The sequence below is a fragment of the Mobula birostris genome, chromosome 5, assembly GCF_030028105.1.
Source record: "Mobula birostris isolate sMobBir1 chromosome 5, sMobBir1.hap1, whole genome shotgun sequence".
Classification (NCBI taxonomy): Eukaryota; Metazoa; Chordata; class Chondrichthyes; order Myliobatiformes; family Myliobatidae; genus Mobula; species Mobula birostris.
In genome coordinates this window covers 125,897,973-125,923,383 of record NC_092374.1, presented here as the reverse complement: position 1 = coordinate 125,923,383, position 25,411 = coordinate 125,897,973, and the positions used below count along the sequence as shown (strand labels likewise).

Sequence of the window (25,411 nt, the reverse complement as noted above, 5' to 3'; positions counted from 1 at the left end):
AACATTTGAAGTTAAAAGGAAAATAAGGTTTGCATTTTGGAAAATAGGATGCAGAGAGTTTTCTAGAAACACAGTCCTTTCGTAATGTGGCAGTGGCCTGTAACCATAAGTTTGTAGAAAAAAAATTACAAATTACCTTCATTGCTATCTTATTTGCAATTAATGCCACTTGGACTGAAAATAAAATGTTCAGCAAAGCAATCCTTAACCCAAGAATTGCCATCATGATTGGGACTCTCTACTACTTCTTGCCAAAACTTTGTTTTTTTAAAAATCCTTTTTGTACTTTTTCTTCCCAGCAGTGCGAGACAGCTAGAAACAGTTTTGCTTCTAACGTTCTTTTTCCAGTCCAGTAATGAGGAGCACTTTGATTGTAAACTTTCTGCTTTCTGATAAGCATTAGTAAACACTTATAGCTCAATTAAGTCAAAATAAAAGCAAAATGGTTTTTGCTTTTGACAAAATATGTAGAGTTGTGCAATGCTGGTTGCCCATAACTTTATTTACTTATTTTACATTGGTTATACAGGTTCACATGACATTGAGAAAACGATTCTGCCACCATCTCCCTGGTAAACCATTTGGAGTAGAAGTTCAGTACAAGTAAGTGATTAATGAATCAGCATGATTGCAATGTGCTGCACTTGCCACACTTTAAGTAACTAACCTAAAAATGGAAAATTTCTTTTGAAGTACTTGTAACTTGATATGTCTTTTGTTTTGGATAAATTTCTTGCATATGTATTTTTAAAATTTCTAACACTAAAACTTCTTGTTAATAGAAACACAAGAAAACTAAATATTTTTTTTAAAAAAGAGAAAAAGCTGAAAATACTTAGCAATTCATTCAGTATCTGCTGCAAAAGAGAGAGTGGATGTTTTGGGTTAATGACCTTTTGACAGAACTAATTATTTCCAGAATTTGCTCTTTTTTTGATTGTGACGTTTTGCAGCTAGCACTTGTAGACACTTCTGTGGTTCTGTGTAAAATAGAATCCAACCCCTCAGATATTTGCTTTATGTGGTCAATAGGATAATTATTCAGTGTCATTCTGTATATCTGCAGCTTTGATGAAGCTTGATATTTTTCTTTCCTGGTTGTAAGCTATAATTTCTTATTGAGAGTGCTTTTGGTTGGTTGAATGTATGTATTCAACAAATTTAGCAGTGCAACAAATCTAGGATCTAATACTAACAATTTCATTCAATAGAATGTCACTGCTTCAGTCATTGCATGGAACGGTAAGGAGGTTGGTCAGGGTAAAGAAATTTTTGGAATACTAAGTTGGAAGGTACAGCACAGGAACAGGAGCTTCAGCTCATAATCTTGTTACGAGCTAAATAAATTACTACCCAGTAGGTAACTAAACTAATCTCTTCTGCCTACACAATGTCCCTATCCTTCCATTTTCCTCATTCATATGCCTATCTAAACATCTCTTAAAAGTCTTTACCACTGTCCCAGGCAGTGCACTCCAGGCACCAACTACTCTCTGTGTTTAAAAAAAAACACAAACAAAAAAAAATTTCCTTCACATCTCCTTTGAAGTTACCCTGTCTCACTATAAATGCACGCCTTCTGGTATTAGGCATTTCAATGTTGGGGGGAGGAAATACTGTCTGCCTACTCTATCTATGCCTCTCATAACCTTATAAATCCTTATCAGATCTCCCCTCAGCCTCTGCCACTCCAGAGAAAATAACCTTAGTTTGTCCAACCTCTTATTAGAGCACATGCCCTCTAATCCAGGCAGCATCCTGGTAAACCTCTTCTGCAGCTTCTCCAATGTCTCGATATCCTTCCTATAAGGGGGTGACCAGAGCTTTATGCAATTCTCTAGATGCAGCCGAACTAGAGTTTTATTAAGCTGCAACATAATTTCCTGACTTTTGAACTCAGTGCCTTTACTAATACAAGCAAGTATGCCACATACCTTCTTAACCATCCTATCAACCTGTATAGTTACTTTTAAGGACTTAAGAACTTGGACGCCAAGATAGCTCTGCTCATCAATACTATTAAGTGACTTGCCCTTAACAGTGTACTCTCTCTTTACATTTGATCTACCAAGGTTCAACATTTCATATTTGTCCAGGTTAAACCTCATCTGCCACTTTTTCCGTTCATATCTGCAACTGATCTATATCCTGCTGTATTCTTTGCCAATCTTGTACACGATCCACAACACATCTATCTCGTATCATCTGCAGACTTACTAACCCACCCATCTACATTTTCATCCAGGTCAAAAGTCCCATTACAGATCTCTGCAGAACACCACAAATCACTGATGTCCAGAGGGTAGTGGTCCTTTGACCACTACTCTGTCTTCTATGGGGAAGCCTGTTCTGAACCTAAATGGCCAATTCACCATTGATCTCATGCATCTTAAACTGCAATCCAGTTTAAGAATATTTTGTGAGTAGTACAGTTGGCCCTCCTTATCCGTAAGGGATTGGTTCCAGGACCCCTCACGGATACTAAAAAACACGGATGCTCAAGTCCCTTATTCAACCTGTCTTAATGTTGTTTTAGGTATTATAAGTAATCTAGAGATGATTTAAAGTATACAGGAGGATGTGCTTAGGTTATCGTGGATCGGGATCGATAAAAAACAGAAGTTCTCTTACTAAATAAGTCAGAACAGGTACATCCGATATTATTTACATTTGACCTTTGGACCCAGCAGAACCCCGGACCTTATTTAACTTGTTTCAATGTGGTGGACATTAGGACCCGGCGGAGGAGCTCTGAATCCGCAGTGTTTCTGTTCTCAAAAATAATCAGGATCACGATTGAAAATAAAGTGGAAATAATAAAGCGATCAGAAAGAGGTGAAACGCTGTCGGTCATTGGCAAAGTGTTAGGCTATAGTCAGTCAACGATCGGAACAATTTTAAAGGATAAAGTGAGAAAGGGCCCTGCCCCGATGGAAAGCTACAATTATTACTAAGCAACACAGTGGTTTAATTTTTGGGTTTTGATCCTTCACATCAACCCAGCAGGGATGGAGAGCGTGCTCGGGAGCGGTCTGTCACTGGATCGAACTCGGGAACTTCCATTCCCGACCCGGCGCTGAAACTTACGTTTCTTAAGTGTTTTATATACATAGAAAGGTAAAATATATACTGTATACTAAATCAAACGTTTGACTAACTGACGCTAAATAATATCAGATGTACCTGTTCCGACTAACTTAGTAAGGGAATTTACGTTTTTTTTTCCCGATCCATGATAACCTACGCTCATCCTCCCGTATACTTTAAATCATCTCTAGATTACTTATAATACCTAATACAATGTAAATGCCATGTAAAATAATTGTTATACTGCATTGTTTAGGGAATAATGACAAGAAAAAAAAAACTCTATACATGCTCGAACAACAAGTGCTGGAAGAGCACTTACGGGTTTTCTCGATTCCTGGTTGGTTGAATTCGCGCATGCGGAACTCACGGATAAGGAGGGCTGACTGTATATAGTGTTTGAAATTTGTTTAAAATATCTAGAGGAAACAATGATTTTATTAACTGGTTTGGAATATTTATATTTTTGTTCCCAGGAAAGTTTTTTTTAGGTATTGTGTAATTATAATGTAACTTTGCACTGTAAATTGTATCTTTGTGCTGAAAGAAATAAAGCTCTAGGATTTCAAACGATTAAATTTACATAGTGATTTTTATGTACAATAAATAACTTTTTTAGACTTCAGTGATCCTTTCCAGTTTAATGTCTTTAATTCGTTGTCTTCTTTCCCACAAACTGATTCAACATTAATGTTACAAAACCCACCAATACTTCGCCTAACTTGTCTTCATGTGTCAGCTTGCATTGAAAAAGAAATAGCCATAATGGCTGCTAAATCTGTTCTACCATCCAATTAAATCATGATAGACCAGTATTTCAACCCCATTTGTCTGCTTTATTTTCACCATTGTTCTTGATGTGTTTGCAGTTTAATTTATGTCAAAGTTTGCAACCCTTTGATGGAAATGTTACTGACTTTTACTTCCCATTGCTTGGATCCTGATTTCACTCATAAATTTAAAATACTGTTTGGCTGTTTATATTAAATTCTACTAAATAGAATGGTTTTATGAAAGAAAATATCTGGAAATAAAAACCCATGCACTTCCCAATCTTTTTGATCATGCATTAACATTTTATAGTTGGTACACTTGGGCATCACTGTTGCACTGCCATTATTCCTAGCCACTACCATTAAAAATATTATTCATTCCCTGACCTAATGGATGGAGACTTGCATTTCTTTTCATTCCCATGGCTTTGCCCAACCAAGATCCCACTACCATCTTGATAGTTTACAGGCAGTCCCCAGATTATGACAGGGTTGCTTTCCTGGGACCCATTCATAAGTCAAAAATAAACAAAAGGTATGGGAGAGGCTAATGGAAATAGTTTGGAAGGGAGTGTGAGTAGGAATGGGAAGAGCAGTTGCCAGCTATCCTCAATCAGTGAGTGAAAGAGCCTGTTCAAAGTAATTTTATAGTCAAAGTACATATATGTCACCACATACAACCCTGAGATTTACTTTTTGCAGGCATTCACAGGAAATGCAAGAAACACAATAGAATCAATTAAAGTGACACAGTAGCATAGTGGTTAGCACAATACTTTGTGTTAGAGGCGACCTAGGTTCAATTCCTACTGCTGCCTGTAAGGAGTTTGTATGCTCTCCCCATGACCGCGTGGGTTTCCTCCCACTGTCCAAAGATGTACCAGTTTGTAGGCTAATTGGTCATTGTAAATTATCCCATGATTAGGCTAGGATTAAATCAGGGGATTGCAGGGCGGCGTGGCTCAAAGGCGTCAGAAGGGCCTATTTTGTGCTGTATCTCAATAAATAAAATATAAGAAAATAAAGACAACTCTCAACAGCATGGACAAATAATCATTGTACAAAAGACAATGAACTGTGCAAACACAAAAAGTAAAGAATAATAAATATATTATGAGTGGATTTTGATTCAGAGCAAGAAGGCTGCAGGTGGAATGGCAAAGGATTTCGGAGCAAAGGCATTTTACTACTCGGGGTAAAAGAGAGGTAAGACTGCGCACACGCGTGACATCAGCCAGTAGAGCGGGAAAAGTTTAAAAAGAACACCGCCATATCCAGCGGACAGCGGAGTGAGAGGTTGCAGAGTGATAGTGCTTTGGCTCAACGGGCTTAGACGGTAACGAGACGAGGTAGGTTTCCCTGTGTTAATTGCGGAAAGGAAGTATTATGTGTGTGAGGCCGGTTTTCTGTGCTCGGTGTCAGATGTGAGAGGTCCTGGAGTCTCCCAGCCTCCTGGATGGCCATATCTGCACCCGGTGTGTCGAGCTGCAGCTTCTAAAGGACTGGGTTAGGGAACTGGAGATGCAGCTCAATTATCTTCATCTGGTCAGGGAGAGCGAGGAGGTGATAGAGCAGGTGGTCACACCGGGGCCACGGGAGACAGACAAATGGGTAACAATCAGGAGAGAGAAGGGCAAGAGTCAGGTACTAGAGAGTACCCCTGTGGCTGTACCCCTTGACAATAAGTATTCCTGTTTGAGTACTGTTGGGGGTCGAGGTGGGGGGGGGGAACTGCCTATTTGGGGGAAGCGATAGTGGCCGTGACTCTGGCACAGAGTCCGGCCCTGTGGCTCAGAAGGGTAGGGAAAGGAAGAGGAAGGCAGCAGTGATAGGGAACTCTATAGTTAGGGGGCAGACAGGCGGTTCTGTGGACGCAGGAAAGAAACTCGGATGGTAGTTTGCCTTCCAGGTGCCAGGGTCCGGGATGTTTCAGATGGCGTCCAAGATATCCTGCAGTGGGAGAGAGAACAGCCAGAGGTCATGGTACATATTGGTACCAATGACTTAGGTAGGAAAAGGGAAGAGGTCCTGAAAAAACACTACAGGGAGTTAGGAAGAAAGTTGAGAAGCAGGACCGCAAAGGTAGTAATCTCAGGATTACTGCCTGTGCCACACAACAGTGGGTATAGGAATAGAATGAGTTGGAGGATAAATGCGTGGCTGAGGGATTGGAGCAGGGGGCAGGGATTCAGATTTCTGGATCATTGGGACCTCTTTTGGGGCAGGTGTGACCTATACAAAAAGAACGGGTTGCAGTTGAATCCCAGGGGGACCAATATCCTGGCGGGGAGGTTTGCTAACGCTACTGGGGAGAGTTTAAACTAGAATTGTTGGGTGGGAACTGAACTGAAGAGACTGGGGAAAAGGCGGTTGGCTCACAAATAGAGAAAGCTTGTAGACAGTGCAAGAGGGAGGATAGGCAGGTGATAGAGAAGGGACGCGCTAAGACGGATGGTTTGAGATGTGTTTATTTTAATGCAAGGAGTATTATGAACAAAGCGGATGAGTTTAGAGTGTGGACCAGTACTTGGAGATATGATATGGTGGCCATTACAGAAACTTGGATGGCTCAGGGATAGGAATGGTTACTTGAAGTGCCAGGTTTTGGATGTTTCAGAAAGGATAAGGAGGGAGGCATAAGAGGTGGGGGTGTGGCACAATTGATCAGAGATGGTGTCATGGCTGCAGAAAAGGTGGACGTCATGGAGGGATTGTCTACAGAATCTCTGGGTGGAGGTTAGGAACAGGAAGGGGTCAATAACTTTACTGGGTGTTTTTTATAGGCTGCCCAATAGTAACAGGGATATCGAGAAGCAGATCGGGAAATAGATCCTGGAAAGGTGTAATAATAACAGAGTTGTCGTGATGGGAGATTTTAATTGCCCAAATATTGATTGGCATCTCCCTAGAGCGAGGAGTTTAGATGGGGTGGAGTTTGTTAGGTGTGTTTAGGAAGGTTTCTTCACACAATATGTAGATTAGCCTACAAGAGGAGAGGCTGTACTTGATTTGGTATTGGGAAATGAACCTGGTCAGGTGTCAAGTCTCTCAGTGGGAGAGCATTTTGGAGATAGTGATCATAATTCTATCTCCTTTACAATAGCATTGGAGAGAGATAGGAACAGACAAGTTAGAAAAGTGTTTAATTGGAGTAAGGGGAATTATGAGGTTATCAGGCAGGAAATTGGAAGCTAAATTGGGAACAGATGTTCTCAGGGAAAAGTACAGAAGAAATGTGGTAAGTGTTCAGGGGATATTTGTGTGGAGTTCTGCATAGATACATTCCAATAAGGCAGGGAAGTTATGGTAGGGTACAGGAACTGTGGTGTACAAAGGCTGTAATAAATCTAGTCAAGAAGAAAAGAAAAGCTTACAGAAGGTTCAGAGAGCTAGGTAATGTTAGAGATCTAGAAGATTATAGGGTTAACAGGAAGGAGCTTAAAAAGGAAATTAGGAGGGCCATGAGAAGGCCTTGGAAGGCAGGATTAAGGAAAACCCCAAGGCATTCTACAAGTATGTGAAAAGCAAGAAGATAAGACATGAAAGAATAGGACCTATCAAGTGTGACATTGGGAAAGTATGTATGGAACCGGAGGAAATAGAAGAGGTACTTAATGAATACTTCAGTATTCACTATGGAAAAGGATCTTGGTGATTGTAGTGCTGACCTGCAGCAGACTGAAAAGCTTGAGCATGTAGCTATTAAGAAAGAGGATGTGCTGGAGCTTTTGGAAAGAATCAAATTGGATAAGTTGCCGGGACCGGATGAGATGTACCCAGGCTACTGTGGGAAGTGAGGGAGGAGATTGATGCGCCTCTGGCGATTATCTTTGAATCATCAATGGGGACGGGAAAGGTTCCGGAGGATTGCTGATGTTTTTTCTTTATTGAAGAAAGGGAGTAGAGATAGCCCAGGAAATTATAGACCAGTGAGTCTTACTTCAGTGGTTGGTAAGTTGGTGGAGAAGATCCTGAGAGGCAGGATTTATGAACATTTGGAGAGGTATAATATGATTAGGAATCGTCAGCATGGCTTTGTCAAGGGCAGGTCGTGCCTTATGAGCCTGATTGAATTTTTTGAAGATGTTAACTAAACACATTGATGAAGGAAGAACAGTGGATGTAGTGTATATGGATTTCAGAAAGGCATTTGATAAGATACCCAATGCAAGGCTTATTGAGAAAGTAAGGAGGCATGGGATCCAAGGGGACATTGCTTTGTGGATCCAGAACTGGCTTGCCCACAGAAGGCAAAGAGTGGTTGTAGCCGGTTCATATTCTACATGGAGGTCGGTGACCAGTGGTGTGCCTCAGGGACCTTTACTCTTTGTGATTTTTATAAATGACTTAGATGAGGAAGTGGAGGGTGGGTTAGTAAGTTTGCTGATGACACAAAAGTTGGAGGTGTTGTGGATAGTATGGAGGGCTGTCAGAGGTTACAGTGGGACAGTGATAGGATGCAAAACTGGGCTGAGAAGTGGCAGATGGAGTTCAACCCAGAGAAGTGTGAAGTGGCTCATTTTGGTAGGTCATATGATGGCAGAATATAGTATTAATTGTAAGACTCTTGGCAGTGTGGAGAATCAGAGGGATCTTGGGGTCCGAGTCCATAGGGCGCTCAAAGCTGCTGCGCAGGTTGACTCTGTGGTTAAGAAGGCATACGGTGTATTGGCCTTCATTAATCGTGGAGTCGAATGTAGGAGCCAAGGGGTAATGTTGCAGCTGTACAAGACCGTGGTCAGACCCTACTTGGAGTACTGTGCTCAGTTCTGGTCGCCTCACTACAGGAAGGATGTGAAGGCTGTAGAAAGGGTGCAGAGGAGATTTACGAGGATGTTGCCTGGATTGGGGAGCATGGCTAATGAAAACAGGTTGAGTGAACTCTGCCTTTTCTCCTTGGAGCGATGGAGGATGAGAGGTGGCCTGATAGAGGTGTATAAGATGATGAGAGGCATTGATCATGTGGATAGTCAGAGGCTTTTTCCCAGATCTGAAATGGTTACCACAAGAGGACATGGATTTAAGGTGCTGGGGAGTAGGTACAGAGGAGATGTCAGGGATGAGCTTTTTACTCAGAGTGGTGAGTGTGTGGAATGGGCTGCAGGCTACTGTGGTGGAGGTGGATATAATAGGGTCTTTTAAGAGATTTTGGATAGGTACATGGAGCTTAGAAAAATAGAGGGGTATGGGTAAGCCTAGTCATTTCTAAGGTAGGGACATGTTCGGCACAACTTTGTGGGCCGAAGGGCCTGTATTGTGCTGTAGGTTTTCTATGTTTTCTATAAATAAATAAACAAGCAATAAATATCGAGAATATGAGATAAAGAATCCTTGAAAGTGAGTCCATAGGTTGTGGAAACAGCTTAGTGATGGGGCGAGTGAAGTTATCGGTTCTGGTTCAAGAGCCTGATGTTTGAGGGGTAATACTATTTCTGAACCTTGTGGTATGGGCTCTGAAGCTCCTGTACCTTTTTCCTGATGGCAGCAATGAGAAGAGAGCATGACTTAGGTGGAGGAGGCCCTTGATGATAGATTCTGCTTTCCTGCAACAGCACTCCCAACTCTGCTTAGCTCCACCTAGCCCTCTATTATTACAGTCAATAATTAGTGTGAGGGGTGTGGTGGGGAGAGGAACACATGGGACTGTCATTCGCACTCTGCAGAAGATCTTTACCACCCAGCAGCAGCCCAATCCATCTCTGTCTTTTCAAATGCTCATTAATATATGTGGAGTGTCATTATTTCTGGAGTTCATAACCTGAGGAGGATATCTGCTTTGCCTCCTAACTAATATACTTAAAAATTCACCTCTTCATTGACATTATTAATACTGAGCATTTTGGTCCCAATACTGATTTTGAGATGAGATTTACTTATAGTCAGATCCTGCCTCAGTGCACACCCATTAATGTACATTTTTATTAACTTGTATTCTTACTGCAATGTTTTTTTTATCAAAATGGATGTCTAAATTGATTATTTTTAATGACAATGGCTGAAGACACCAACCTTAAGTTTCAACTTCCTCCTTGCAAGTGTGCGTGACATTTTGAGTATTCCCAGGATTTTCTATTTTTAATTTGTGTATTTTTCCTGGGATATGCCAGTGACCTTTTCAATAAGTGTATGTAGATTAATCAGATCTAATAACCAATCATAAATTTTGACATTTGGATTATTCAATTGCATAGCAACTTCTATTTACGAAACATCAGTAATATTTCTATACTTCATTAAAATACAATCTTAGGTTTTCAGTGTTGTCTTGGCACTGACATTTAGAGGAGAAGGTTCAAAAATAGAAGTCATTGTGATTGATATTCTGCTTCTAGAATTTGAATAAATTGAGTTCTGTTGATTTAAGACGAGTGAAAGGTAGAATTGCAGAATGATTACTGTCATATCTGCAGAAATTCTATTCAAGAGCAATCTAGCAAATTTCACACCTACCCTCTCCCTGTTGCAGTGCCAATTGTTCCTTTCAAATACTTGAACTGCTCCCTTTTGACCCTAATCACTTGCTACATGAAATCTAAAATGACTTTCCTCCTGTTGATATTAGTTCTTTTGCCAATCACCTTCATTCTATCTTCCTTAGTTCAAGGTCTCTCTGATAATAGGAGAGTATCGGAATTTTGACTCTATCTGTTCTTTTGATTTTTAAATACTTTGCTATATCTCCTGTTCTAAGGCAAATGTATTAGTTATTCTAGTCTATCTAGGCACTGTACTCTGAGGCTGAATCAGTGCTTTGATATGATTCACCTAAGGCCCAAGATTTTGTATGCTTCATATTCAATTTCTTTACAACCATTTTCAACAAATGATGCACCTCAACTCTCTAACATGCTGGTGGAGAGAGTTTTATTTGGGTTTTTAGCACTGGAAATAGTTACATTCCGACATGTTTCATTAGCGGGGCAGAAGCATGGTCACATTGTTTATTCCAGGGACCAGCTGATTGAGCTTATGCTGGCCGGTTTAGTGAGCAGAGCGGCAGACACCCCAGCTGAAATCTGGAGGAAAACACACAGAGAATGCAGAGGGGGATCACAAAGGTGAGGAAAGAGGACCAGATCGAGACAACAGAGACTTATGGAGAAGAGGAGTTTGGTGGGTAATAAAATGGACGAGTTGACGGCACTAGCCAGACGTCAGAGAACATTTCGGGAGTGTAGTGTTATGTGTTTTACTGAAACGGGGCTGCAAGAGGACATACCGATCAAATCTTTTCCATGGACGGCTTCCAGACCGTTCGGGCTGACCGGAAGTGCACTGAGAGCGGTAAGCGTAAAGGAGTTGGGTGCTTACTGTTCTGGTTAACAACGGATGGTGCAATCCGGGTCATATTATGATCGAGGAACATGTTTGTAGACCAGATATTGAACTTTTTGCTGTTGGACCCTGGCCATATTCCACCGAGATACAACACTGGGCGTCACGGGAGGTTGTTCCTGCCTGTGGCCATCGAACTTTGCAGCTCCTCCCGTGGAGGGTCAGACATCCTCAGCCAATAGGCTGGTCCTGGACTTACTTCCATCTGGTATAGTTTGCATTTTGTTGTTTGATTGTTTGTGGTTTCTGTATTGCTATATTTATGCTCTATTCTTGGTTGGTGTGGCTGTAATGAAACTCAATTTCCCTCGGGATCAATAAAGTCTATCTATCTATCTGTCTATCATTGCCCTTTGACTTAAATCAACTCTTCTCATTCCTTCTAGTAAAATGTAACAGTTTGAAGAAGAAATTTCAGCTGCTGCCTTTCTGCCCGTGTCACCAGCATTGCTATATGTTTGAAGTCTATTTCTATCCTGTGCATAATTCATTATGCAAGTTTGGAAAGTGCGCCCAGTGTACCTATGTCCAAATCTTCAATACACTAAGAAAAGTAGTTGTCCTAATAGTAACACCTGAGAAATTTTGTGTATTTCTGTCTGTCTGGATAACAAACTTCAGTTAATTCTCTCTGTTTTCTCTGTCTTATCTGATCCCCTTTACATTCTTGATGCAGCAGTTTTTATTCCATAGCCTTCATTTTTGATGTTAAATCAGTTGTGTGACACCTGATCAAACACCTTAAAGACATCCATATAAAGCACACCAATCATCTTTCTGTAATTTCTCCATTAGTTCATCCAAAAAACATAGTAATGTTTGTTAGACCTGACCTGCCTTCAACAAATCCAGTCTTTCTTGAATCATTTCATACTTGTCCAGGTGACTCCCAATAAAGTCATAGAATAGTACAGCACAGAAACAGACCATTTGGCCCATCCACTCCATGCCATTTAAACTGCCTAGTCCCATCGACCTGCACCTGGACCATAGTTCTCCATAGCCCTGCCATTAACATACCTATCCAAATTTCTCTTAAACATTGAAATTGAGCTCGCATGCTCCACTTGCACTGGCAGCTCGTTCCACACTCTCATGACCCTCTGAAGAAGTTACCCCTCATAGTCCCCTTAAATTTTTCAGCTTTCACCCTTTACCGATGACCTTTAGTTGTTGTCCCACCCAAAAAACCTGCTTGCGTTTACCCTATCTAAACCCCTCATAATTTTGTATACCGCCATCAAATCTTTCAGTCTTTCATGTTCCACTCCAAGGATTAAATTCCTAACCTATTTGGTCTTTCCTTGTAACTCAGGTCCTTTATCCCAGCAACATAATTGTAAATTTTCTCTTTTTTGTAGGTAGGTGACCAAAACTGTACACGATACTCCAAATTAGGCCTCACCAACAGCAACATCCAACTTCAGCATAACATCTCCTATACTCAGTACTTTGAATATGAAGGCCAATATGCCAAAAGCTTTCTTTATAACCCCATTTATCTGTGACACCACTTTCAATGAATTATGGACCTGTATTCCCAGATCCCTTTTGTTCCACGGCATTCCTCGGGGCCCTACTGTTCACTATCCAAGACCTATTCTGGTTGGTGCAACACCTCGCACATGTCTGCATTAAATTCCATATGCCATTTCTCATCTCATTTTTTCCATCTGGCCCAGGTCCCACTGCAATCTCTGATGGTCTCAATCGCTGCCTACTATATCCTCAATCTTGGTGTCATCTGCAAGTTTGCTGATCCAGTTAACCACATTATCATCCAGATTGTTGATGTAGGTGGCAAACAACAATGGACCCGGCACCGATCCCTGTGGCACCCCACAGGTCTCCAGTCAGAGAGGCAACCATCTACTACCATTCTCTGGCTTCTCCCACAAAGCCAATGTCTAATCCAATTTACTACCTCATCTTGAATGCCAAATGAATGAAACTTCCTGACCAACCTCCCATCGGGTCCTTGTCAAATGCCTTGCTGAATTCCATGTAGACGACATCTACTGCCTTGCCTTCATCAACTTTCCTGGTAACTTCCTTGAAAAACTTATTAGATTGGTTAGACATGACCTATCATGCATAAAGCCATACTAATAATCCCTAATGTGCCCCTGTCCATCCAAATACTCAAAGAATACCTTTCATTAACTTTCTCACTACTGATGTCAGGCTCCCCGTCCTGTAACTTCCTGGTTTATTTTTAGAGCCTTTCTTAAACAGCGGAACAACATTAGCTATCCTCCAATCCTCTGGTATGTTGTCTGTCACTCAGGATGATTTATCCATCTCTGCTGGGACCCTTGTAATTTCTTTCCACAGGGTCCAAGGGAACACCTTGTGAGGCCCTGGGGATTTATCTATCCTAATTTGCCTCAGGACAGCAATCACCTCCTGCTCTATAATCTGTATAGGGTATATGACCTCGCTTCTACTTTGCCTCCCTTCTATAGACTCTGTGTCTGTCTCCTGAATAAATACAGATACAAAAAATCCATTTAAGATATCCCCCATCTCTTTTGGCTGCATGCTTAGATTTACCATTCTGATCTTCCAGAGGACCAATTTTGTCCCTTGCAGTTCTTTTGCACTTAATACATCTGTAGAATACCCTAAGATTTTTCTTCACCTTGTCTGTTAGAGCAACTTCATGCCTTCCTTTGGCCTCCCTGATTTCTTTGTGCTTTCTTGCATTTCTTGTACTCTGTACTTCATTTGTTCCTACTGGCCTATACCTGCTATGCACCACCTTTTTTCCCTTAATCAGGGCCTCAATATCTCTTGAAAACCAGGGTTCCCCACACTTGTTATCTTTACCTTTTATTCTGACAGGGATGTACAAGCTTTGTACTCATGAAATTTCCTCTATGAAGGCCTCCCACATTCCAAGAACACCGTTTCCATAAAAAAGCCTGTCCCATTCCACACTTGCCAAGTTATTTGTGATACCATCAAAATTGGCCTTTCTCCAATTTGAAATTTCAACCTGCGGACCAGACCTATTTATTTTGAAACTAATGGCATTGTGGTCACTGGATGCAACGTGTTCTCCTACACAAACTTCTGTCACCTACTCTGTCTCATTCCCTAACAACAGATCCAGGATCGCGTGCTCTCTCATTAGGACTTCTGTGTTCTGATGAAGGAAACTTTCAAGAGCACAATAGACAAACTCTGTCCCATCTCGTCCTTTTACAGTATGGGATTCCAGTCAATATGTGGAAAGTTAAAATCACCTACTATGATAGCTTTATACTTCTTGCAACAGTCTGCGATATCTTTACAAATTTGTTCATCTAAATTCCTAGGACTGTTGGGTGGTCAGTAATAACCCCATTAATGTACCTTTCTTACTCCTCAGATCCACTCGTTACACCCCACTAGTCAAGTTCTCCAGTCTGTCCTGTTGGCGCACTGCTGAGATATTTTCCCTGACTAATATAATAACTCGACCCCTCCTCCTCTAATCCCTCCCACTCTGTCACATCTAAAACAACTGAACCCCAGAATTTTGAGCTGCTAGTCCTGGCCCTCCAGCAACCAAAAGTCTCACTAACGGCTACAACATCATAATTGCAGATGTTAATCCATGCTCTGATCTCATCTGCCTTTCCTACGATATTTCTTGCAATGATACATACGCAACTCTCGACACTATTCGTACAATGCTCAATCTTTTGTTTCCTGACTTTGTTTGAGGTCTTACCAACATCTGTCTCAACAACCTGTCCACTAAATGTACTGGCATTCTTGTTCCCATCTAGTTTAAACCCCAATGTACAGCATTAACAAACCTTCCCACTAGGATATGAGTCCCCTTCCAGTTTGGTACAGATCCCTTCTGTACAGGTCCTACCTGCCCTGGAAGAGAGCCCAATGATCCAAAAATCTTATGCCCTCCCTCTTACACCAACTCCTTAGACATGTATTAAACTGTATAATCTTCCTAGTTTGTCCTCACTAGCATGTGACAAGGACAGCAACCCTGAGATCACCACAGTGTGCCTCTTCTTCCACCTTCCCTTCTGTGTCCCAGAGGCAGACTTAGTGCCAGGGACACAAACACTGTGACTTTCCTCTGTTAGGTTATCCCCCCCCCCCCCCAACAGCATCCAAAGTGATATACCTGTTGTTGGGAGTGGGGGGGGGGGTGGGGCTGGCCACAACCGTACTCTACACTGGCTCCTTAAACCCTCTCCTCTTTCAGTTTCCTGGGTCCTGCATCTTAGGTGTAATTGCTATATATAGGGCAGAGGGGAAGAAGCTGTTCCTGGTAAATCACCCCTGCACCCTCTCTAAATCTTCCATATCCTTTCTATAATGAGGTGACTTGAGCTGCCACATCAACATTACCTTGCAGCTCTTCAAGTCAATCCCTCCAACTAATAAAAACAAACACACTATACAGGTGTCCCCCGCTTTTCGAACGTTCGCTTTACGAAACCTCACTGTTACGAAAGACCTACATTAGTACCCTATTTTTGCTAACAGAAGGTGTTTTCACTGTTAGGTAAAAAATCAGCACGTGATAAAAGGCAGCGCGCCCTGAGCAGCCGTTCTTCCCCGGATTCGGAACGGTATTCTCGCCAGCATTGCTTAAACATGTGCCTGTGAGCAGCCGTTTGCAAGATGAGTTCTGAGGTATCGGAAAAGCCTGAAAGAGCTTGTAAGGGTGTTACACTTAGCGTAAAACTAGACATAATTAAGCGTTCCGATCGTGGTGAACGAAGTAAGGACTAAGTGAGTTTGGCTTGTGGAAGCTGACGAAGATGATGTTGAAGAGGTTTTGGCATCCCATGACCAAGAACTGATAGATGAAGAGCTGATGGAATTGGAAGAGGAAAAGATAACAATCGAAACTGAATGCAGTAGCGAAATGAACATGAAGCAACTGCATGAGATTTTCGCTGCAATGATAAAGTACGACTAATTTTGAAAGGGTACATAGGTTTAGGGCATATAGTATTTGCAAGATGGTTTGAGTGCTTACAAAGAACTGTATGATAGAAAAATGCGTGAGGCTCAGCAGTCAAGCAGGCCTTCCACATCAGTCACAGCAGACGACGAACCTCGACCTTCGACATCGAGGCGGGCAGTCATAGGAGAAGATGAGCTGCCTGCTCCAATCGACACAGACGATGAGATGACACCCCAGTGTCCCACCACCCCAACACCCAGGCCGCGGAGTGATACTGATTTACAGAGAATGCAGCGGTAGCCGGGAGGCACACAGCACATCTTTAAGAAAAAAGCCAAAATAAACATGCTAATTAATTAGGTGTCGCCCAACACATAATTGTCGGCCCAGATCAGAGGCGAGGCAATGGGTAATCGGCACCGATCTGGGCTGACGATTACGTGTCGGGCAGCACCTAATTAATTAGTATGTTTATTTCGGCTTTTTTCTTAAAGATGTGCTGGATGCGTCCCGGCTACCATTGCACCCTTGCATGCTCCGCGAATCGGTATCGGTCGGTGGCCCGGAGGGTGGGGGCCACTGCACCACCCCAATCTGCAACGACTCAGCCTAACACACCATCATCAGTGTGCTTGGCAAGCTGTCGTCTCGATTCCCGTAAGTGATACTACACTGTACATACATTATTTCTACTTTATATTGGCTGTGTATTTTTACGTGTTATTTGGTATGATTTGGCAGCTTCATAGCTTAAAGGTTACTGGAGAGAGTGTTTTTACCAACAGCGCTTGAGTGAGAATTTCTGCTGAGAGCACTTGCGTGAGATTTTCGCTTTGGAGGACAGTGCTGGCAATAATTGTGGAAAAGTATTTCTACTTTATACAGGCTGTGTATTTATCATATCATTCCCGCTTTTACTATATGTTACTGTTATTTTAGGTTTTATGTGTTATTTGGCATGACTTGGTAGGTTATTTTTGGGTCTGCGAACGCTCACAAAATTTCCCATATAAATAAATGGTAATTGCTTCTTCACTTTACGACATTTCGGCTTATGAACTGTTTCATAGGAACGCTCTACCTTCGGATGGCGGGGGAAACCTGCATGTCTTCTTAACCGTCCTATCAACTTGCATGTCAGCTTTGAGGGATCTATAGAGATGGACCCCAAGATCCCTCTGTTCCTCCACCCTGCTAAGAATCCTGCCATTAATCTTGTACTCTGCCTCTACTTTTCTGGATTGAACTTCATCTGCCACTTCCCTGCCCCCTCTGCATCCTACCATTGCCCTCTTTGTAACCAATGACAACTTACACTATTCACAACAGCAACATTTGTATCATCTGCAGACATAGTAAGCCACTTTTCTGCTTCTTCATCCAAGTAATTTATAAAAACCAGTAAAAGCAGGAGTCACAGAACAGATTCATGTGAAACACCACTAGTCACTGACCTCCAGGCAGAATTCTCTCAATCTACTCCCACATTCTGATTTCTGAGGGCAAACCATTTCTGAATCTTTGCAGCCGTTTCCCTGGATCCTATGCCTCCTGACTTTCTAAATGAGTCTTCCATGTAGAACCTTGTCAAGTGTCTTACTAAAATTGATATGCATCCATATCAAATTCAAGTTCAAGTTTACTGTCATTCCGCCAAACGAAATGGTGTTCCTCCAGACCAAGGTGCACAACACAGTACACATCACTTAAACTCAACACAAGGTAATATTACCACAAATAAATTAACAAATAATAAGGTGCATTTATGACACAAGTCGAAAAGTTAATAGTATACACTACTAGAACTTAATGAGTGTTGAGACCTGGGTGGTGACAGAGGGGTTCAGTAGTCCTTGTCCTCATGCTACAGTACCTCTTGCCTGATGGTAGGGGCTCAAAGAGATTGTTGGATGGATGGGTGGAAAAGAGACCCTAATGATCCTTTCATTAGTCCTTGTAATCCTTTATAGGGTCTTATGGTAAGATGCCTTGCAATTTCCATGCCAGCCAGTGAAGCAACTGGTCATCACAATGCTGCTCTTATAAAAGTTGGTTAGAATGGGAGCGGGGGAGCCTCGCGACCTGGAGACACTGCTGTGCTTTCTTGGCCGAAGAGGTGGTGTTGAGAGACTAAGTGAGATCATCCATTCAGTGCACTCGCAGAAACACGATGCTCTGAATTCTCTCCATGGAGGAGCAGTTTATGTGCATTGAAGAGTGATCAGCTTGCACCTTCCTAAAGTCCACAGTCATGCCTTTAGTCTTGTTCATGTTGAGACTCAAGTTGCTGTGCTCGCATCATTCTACCAGCTGCTCTGCCTCCTCTCTCAACCAATCTCATTATCATTGTTGATGAGGCCAACCACTGTTGTGTCATCATTGAATTTGATGATTTCATTTGAACTGGCCCTAACAATATGGCCATATTCAGCAGCGGGCTGAGCATGTATCCCTGGAGGTTTGCCAGTGTTCAGTGTGTTGGAGCTAGAGATGTTGCTGCCAACACAGACTTCGGCCTTTCTGTCAAGAAGTCCAAGGTTCAGTTACAGAGAGAGGTGTTGAGACCCAATGAGGACAATTTACCCACCAGCTTCTGAGCAATGATCAGACTAAATGCCGAACTGAAGTTGGTAAACAGCATGTTGGCATATGAGGCACCTTTTTCCAGATGGGACAAGACGAAGTGGACTGCAGAAGCTATGGCATCATCGGTGGACCAATTTGAGCAATGTGAATTAGAAAGGGTCCAATGTAACAGAAAGATGCAATTTAATGCAAAACATAGCCAGCAACTCAAAGCACTTCATTTTTGTTGAGGTCAGTGCTACTGTGTGGTAGTCATTAAGGTAGTGGACAACACATATACAACTGTACCTTCATCAATCTGTTTTGTCACTTTCTCAAAGAATCCCTGGAGGTTTGCCAGTGCTCAATGTGTTGGAGCTAGAGATGTTGCTGCCAACACAGATTTCCTCAAAGAATTCAGTCAGGTTCATGAGACATGACCTGCCCCTCACATAGTTATGCCAACTATTCCTAGTCAGATTAAGCTTCCCCAAATGCTTGTAAGTCCTGTCTCTATATGGCAGGATCCTCTCCAGTAGTTTAACCATCACTGACATAAGACTCACTGGTCTTTAATTCCCAGAAATATCCCTATTACCTTTCTTAAACAAAGGAATAATGTTTGGTCCCCTCCAATCTTCGAGTACTACAAGAGAGGATGCAAAGATCATCGCCAAAGGCACAATGATCTCTTCCCACTATTTCCTGTAGTAACCCAACTTGATCATGGACAAGGATAGATCTGGTCCTAGGGTTGAGGTTCTTAACTGGAAGAAGGCCAAATTTGAAGAAATGAGAAAGGATCTAAAAAGCGTGGGTTGGGACAGGTTGTTCTCTGGCAAGGATGTGATCGGTAGGTGGGAAGCCTTCAAAGGAGAAATTTTGAGAGTGCAGAATTTGTATGTTCCTGTCAGGATTAAAGGCAAAGTGAATAGGAATTAGGAACCTTGGATCTCAAGGGATATTGCAACTCTGATAAAGAAGAAGAGGGAGTTGTATGACATGTATAAGAAGCAGGGAGTAAATAAGGTGCTTGAGGAGTATAAGAAGTGCAAGAAAATACTTAAGAAAGAAATCAGGAGGGCTAAAAGAAGACATGAGGTTGCCTTGGCAGTCAAAGTGAAGGATAATCCAAAGAGCTTTTACAGGTATATTAAGAGCAAAAGGATTGTAAGGGATAAAATTGGTCCTCTTGAAGATCAGAGTGGTTGGCTATGTGCGGAACCAAAGGAAATGGGGGAGATCTTAAATAGGTTTTTTGTGTCTGTATTTGCTAAGGAAACTGGCATGAAGTCTATGGAATTAAGGGAAACAAGTAGTGAGATCATGGAAACTGTACAGATCGAAAAGGAGGAGGTCCTTACTGTCTTGAGGAAAATTAAAGTGGATAAATCCCCGGGACCTGACAGGGTGTTCCCTCGGACCTTGAAGGAGACTAGTGTTGAAATTGCAGGGGCCCTGGCAGAAATATTTAAAATGTTGCTGTCTACAGGTGAGGTGCCGGAGGATTGGAGAGCGGCTCATGTTGTTCCGTTGTTTAAAAAAGGATTGAAAAGTAATCCGGGAAATTATAGGCTGGTAAGTTTAATGTCGGCTGTAGGTAAGTTATTGGAGGGAGTACTAAGAGATAGAATCTACAAGCATTGGATAGACAGGGACTTATTAGGGAGAGTCAACATGGCTTTGTGCGCGGTAGGTCATGTTTGACCAATCTATTGGAGTTCTTCGAGGAGGTTACCAGGAAAGTGGATAAGGGAAGGCAGTGGATATTGTCTACATGGACTTCAGTAAGGCCTTTGACAAGGTCCCGCATGGGAGGTTAGTTAGGAAAATTCAGTTGCTAGGTGTACATGGAGAGGTGGTAAATTGGATTAGACATTGGCTCAATGGAAGAAGCCAAAGAGTGGTAGTAGAGAATTGCTTCTCTGAGTGGAGGCCTGTGACTGGTGGTGTGCCACAGGGATCAGTGCTGGGTCCATTGTTATTTGTCATCTGTATCAATGATCTGGATGATAATGTGGTAAATTGGATCAGCAAATTTGCTGATGATACAAAGATTGGAGGTGTAGTAGACAGTGAGGAAGGTTTTCAGAGCCTGCAGAGGGACTTGGACCAGCTGGAAAAATGGGCTGAAAAATGGCAGATGGAGTTTAATACAGACAAGCGTGAGGTATTGCACGTTGGAAGGACAAACCAAGGTAGAACATACAGGGTTAATGGTAAGGCACTGAGGAGTGCAGTGGAACAGAAGGGTTTGGGAATACAGATACAAAATTCCCTAAAAGTGGCGTCACAGGTAGATAGAGTCGTAAAGAGAGCTTTTGGTACATTGGCCTTTATTAATCAAAGTATTGAGCGTAAGAGCTGGAATGTTATGATGAGGTTGTATAAGGCATTGGTGAGGCTGAATCTGGAGTATTGTGTTCAGTTTTGGTCACCAAATTACAGGAAGGATATAAATAAGTTTGAAAGAGTGCAGAGAAGGTTTACAAGGATGTTGCCGGGACTTGAGAAACTCAGTTACAGAGAAAGGTTGAATAGGTTAGGACTTTATTCCCTGGAGCGTAGAAGAATGAGGGGAGATTTGATAGAGGTATATAAAATTATGATGGGTATAGATAGAGTGAATGCAAGCAGGCTTTTTCCACTGAGGCAAGGGGAGAAAAAAACCAGAGGACATGGCTTAAGGGTGAGGGGGGAAAAGTTTAAAGGGAACATTGGGGGGGGCTTCTTCACACAGAGAGTGGTGGGAGTGTGGAATGAGCTGCCAGACGAGGTGGTAAATGCGGGTTCTTTTTTAACATTTAAGAATAAATTGGACAGATACATGGATGGGAGGTGTATGGAGGGATATGGTCCGTGTGCAAGTCAGTGGGACTAGGCAGAAAATGGTTCGGCACAGCCAAGAAGGGCCAAAAGGCCTGTTTCTGTGCTGTAGTTTCTATGGTAACCCAGAGTATATCCCACCCAGTTCCAGGGATTTATCTTTCGTGATGTTTTTCAAAAGTTCCAGCTTGCCCTCTTTCTTAACGTAAGATATAATTACTACTTCGAGGTATTAAGAAGGGCACTTAAAATAAGGTAAGGCATAAAATAAAATAGTTGTAATATGGGCCAATGGGATTAGTGTTTTTGAGCATGAAGTTCCATCAGAACATGAAAGGCCAAAGAGTCAATTTCAGGACATGGTAAGCCAAAGGACCATGCAAGTTTAACTCTGTGACACTCAGGAAAATCTGACTGATTCACTGGTGATTTATCTCTGCACCTCTTCTGAACAAGGCTGTACCATTGTCAATTTTCCAGTCCTTAACCAATGTCCCTGAAACAATAGATGTTTTGAGTATCACGACCAGCACCTTTCCAGTTTCTATCCTTGCTCTCTTGATATCTGGACTAGGTATTCTATCCACTTTAAAAACAGCAAGCCTTTATAGTGCTTGCTCTTTGTCAATGTTTGGGTCAGCAGAATATGGACTACATCGTTGCTGAGGCTGTAGTAGTATTTTCTTTGGTGAAGGCTGATATAAAGAACTGATTTTGAATCTCTGCCTCCATGATTGTCCTTATTTGGTACTTTATGGTGGATTTACAGCCACCACTAGGCTTGTGTTTATCCCAAGTGACTGATGTGCAAAGAAATAAAAACAGAATTGAATTTAAGCAGGATAACAAGAAAAATACAGTGTAACGAGTGAGCATGTAGTGTTCCATTCTAGGAAAAACAAATGTATTGTAAAACACTTTTTTTTTGTTAATGCATGTAACTTTGCTATTTGCTACTTCACTGTTTTTCAGAAATTTGATGGATCTTCTGAAACAAACAGCTGTTCATGGGGAAAGCAACTCTGTCCTAATTGTTGGTCCCCGAGGAGCAGGAAAAACTATGGTATGAGTTTCTTGAGCAACTTGTTCTTCATTGTGGGACTCTCAGTGAAGAGAAATTTTAGGCTTTATTTTAGGCTGGGATGGAGAGGTGGGGGTGAAGTATTTGGAGATAGTCTGATAATCCATAGAAGAAAGCTCTGAGTTTTGTTCTTTATTTTCTGTTTTGAGCCATTACTAACCGCTGGTAGAAGGTAAAATATTTTGTTATCCATATTGAAGAGGACCTTTCAACCATAAATAACAGGTTCTGTGCACAGAAATGCTTTCACAGCTGCCTAAGCCATATCTGCAGGCCTACAGTCTGTCAAGGGTGTCAGAGTTTTAATGTTGTGAATGTCTGGCATTTAGAAACATTCAAAAATAGTCAACTCTTAAAAGTGTCATTCATAACAAATTGTTTAAAAGATTATTTTAAAATCTAAATGCTGTTATACACTTGAAAACATTTATGACAGTTCAATAGATTTATTAACTCAGTGAACTGAAAAAAATTAAATACTTGCACTTTCCCTCCCTTATTTTCTGTAGAGCTGACTGGTATTGCTGAAGCCACAGACAGGTTCAGAAGGCAGATTTGGATGCTGCAGCAGGCTGGTGCTCTGTTGCTGAATGATAAGAAAGGTCCAATATCAGTTTGCAATTAGAACAAAATTGCTCAGTTCATCTGTTCTGGCACAATTGTGTTAGAGTCTTGAACATTATGAGTTAACTGAGAAGTTGCAATATTACAAAAAAGGAGGTGATGATGGTCTTGAGCTGCATTAAGGCAGGTAAATCCCCAGGGACTGGCCAAGTGTATCCTATGATGTTGAGAGAAGCAAAGGGAAAGTTGTTGAGGCCCTAGTTGAGATTTTTGTACTTCCGTAGACATGAGCGAAGACTGGAACGTGACTAATGTTGTACCTTTATTTAAGAAGGGCTGAAAGGCCAAACCAGGGGAATATGGGCTGGTTAGCCAACAAGCTATGGTGCATTAATTTAATGCAGGAGATTCTCTACATTTGGAATGGCAATGTCTGATTGAAGATAGACAGCATGCTATTGTGTTTGGAAACTGCGTCTCATGAAGTTGATTGAGTTTTTTGAGAGGCAACCAAAGGTATTGAAGTGGACAAGGTGGTAGATGTTGTCTATGTGGACATTAGTAAGTCCTTTGACAAGGTCTTACTTTGTAGGCCAGTTCAGAAGCTAAGCTTGTATGGAATCCAGGGTGAGCCTGGCAGTTAGATACAGAGAGTGGTAGTGGAGGGTTGTTTTTCAGATTGTACGCCTGTGATCCATGGTATACTGCAGAGATCAGTTGGTCTGCTGCTGTTTGTCATGTATGGTATATTAGCGGTTTGGATGAGAATGTAAGTGGTGTGATTATTAAGTTTGCAACTGACAATAAAAAAGGTGGTTTAGTTGACAGGGAAGAAGCTTGTTGAAGATAACAGGATCTAGAAAAGAAATAGCAGATGAAACTTAACTCAATCAAGTGCTAGATCATGCATTTTAGGAAGTTGAACCAGGGTGAGACTTGCACAGTAAATGACAGAGCCCTGCAATATGTAAAATTTATCCATCTTCCACATCCCCATTGGAACTCAGTTATGTTTGCCCTTCTCAAATCCATGAGGACTTTTAACATCATTATGTCCATGTCATCAGCTGTAGCAGTTTATCAGAGGGTAGTCCCTTTAATTTCTATAGTCCAATTTTTAAACTAACTAATCTTTGTTATCTGCAGAAAAGTATGCATATGTTTGTCACCAGGTGGTTTAGAATCATTCATGCTTTGCAGTCACTACAATGGAATAATGTGCTATGCTGATTTCTGATTAGATAACTCACTAGTGAAATTTAGCGTGTTGATCACTTTTTAATAAAACCTGATGTCTGTAGATTTTACTTAAAGCATCATGATGGCTTCATTACAAGTATTTGCATCCACTTTTGAAACTACTCAACTGCATTTGAGTTTCCAAGCAGATAAACATGTGGACCCTGAACAACCAATGGGCATTCCTCAGCAATTGGATCTGACATTGTATTATCATTCTCTCCTCAACACTAAATTCTGCTAGTGACATGTATTTCAAACCTGGTTGAAAGGGCAAATATTGTGGATAGAAACATAGAAAATAGGAGCAAGAGCAGGTGATTTGGCCCTTTGTGGCTAGTCTTATCATTAGATGTGATCACGGCCGATCCTCTAAGAAATTATTAACCATTTAAATAGCATATCTTTAAAGTGGAAGGCATTCAGAAAATAAAAAAAGCTTTAAAATATTAATATCTGCAATGAAAGAGTCATTTGAAGTTAACAATTATTGTTTCCTAAGTTTTTCAGCAATGAAGAGACTTTTGAATTTGTATAATCCTTTTGCTTGAGGAATCCAGATTAACATTGGTAAAAGTTGATGTTGGCATGAAATATTTTGCTTGTCACTTATTGCATAAAAAAGTGCACCATCATAGTTTTTAATAGCCTTCAATAGTAGAAATGTAGTGCTTTTCCATGAAGGAGCTGGGCAGCATTGTGGGGAAATGAGTTACTTGAATTAGCCTTGGGGTGGGGGGAATGGGGAGAAGAATGGTGAAATACGGTATACTTTTATTAAAACTGCATTTTATTGGAATAAAAAATTGTGTTTCAGGTCATGCCTGATTTAACATATCCGTTCTTGGCACAGACCACCAATGTGTCGACTTTTAATTCCCTAACTAAGTAAAGTTTTAATCCAGTATTTCAAACGTTTAACCTTCATTGGTCATTATTAAAAAAAGTGACCCATTCATGAAGACTGTACAAAGATTAATGCTTGATTCAAAAGAAAATTTTCATGGAATG

The 25,411-nt window shown here is 41.4% G+C and overlaps 1 protein-coding gene across 4 annotated transcripts in view; it reads left to right on the top strand.

Annotated features, from left to right (window-relative positions):
• The window catches only part of orc4 (origin recognition complex, subunit 4), a 130,331-nt gene that overhangs the window by 37,370 nt on the left and 67,550 nt on the right, over positions 1-25,411 (top strand). For all 4 annotated transcript variants that reach the window (XM_072258627.1, XM_072258628.1, XM_072258629.1 and 1 more), the window contains 2 exons: positions 530-603; positions 22,489-22,579. In XM_072258627.1, the coding sequence (XP_072114728.1) occupies positions 530-603; positions 22,489-22,579 (165 nt within the window). The remainder of the gene's footprint in view (positions 1-529; positions 604-22,488; positions 22,580-25,411) is intronic.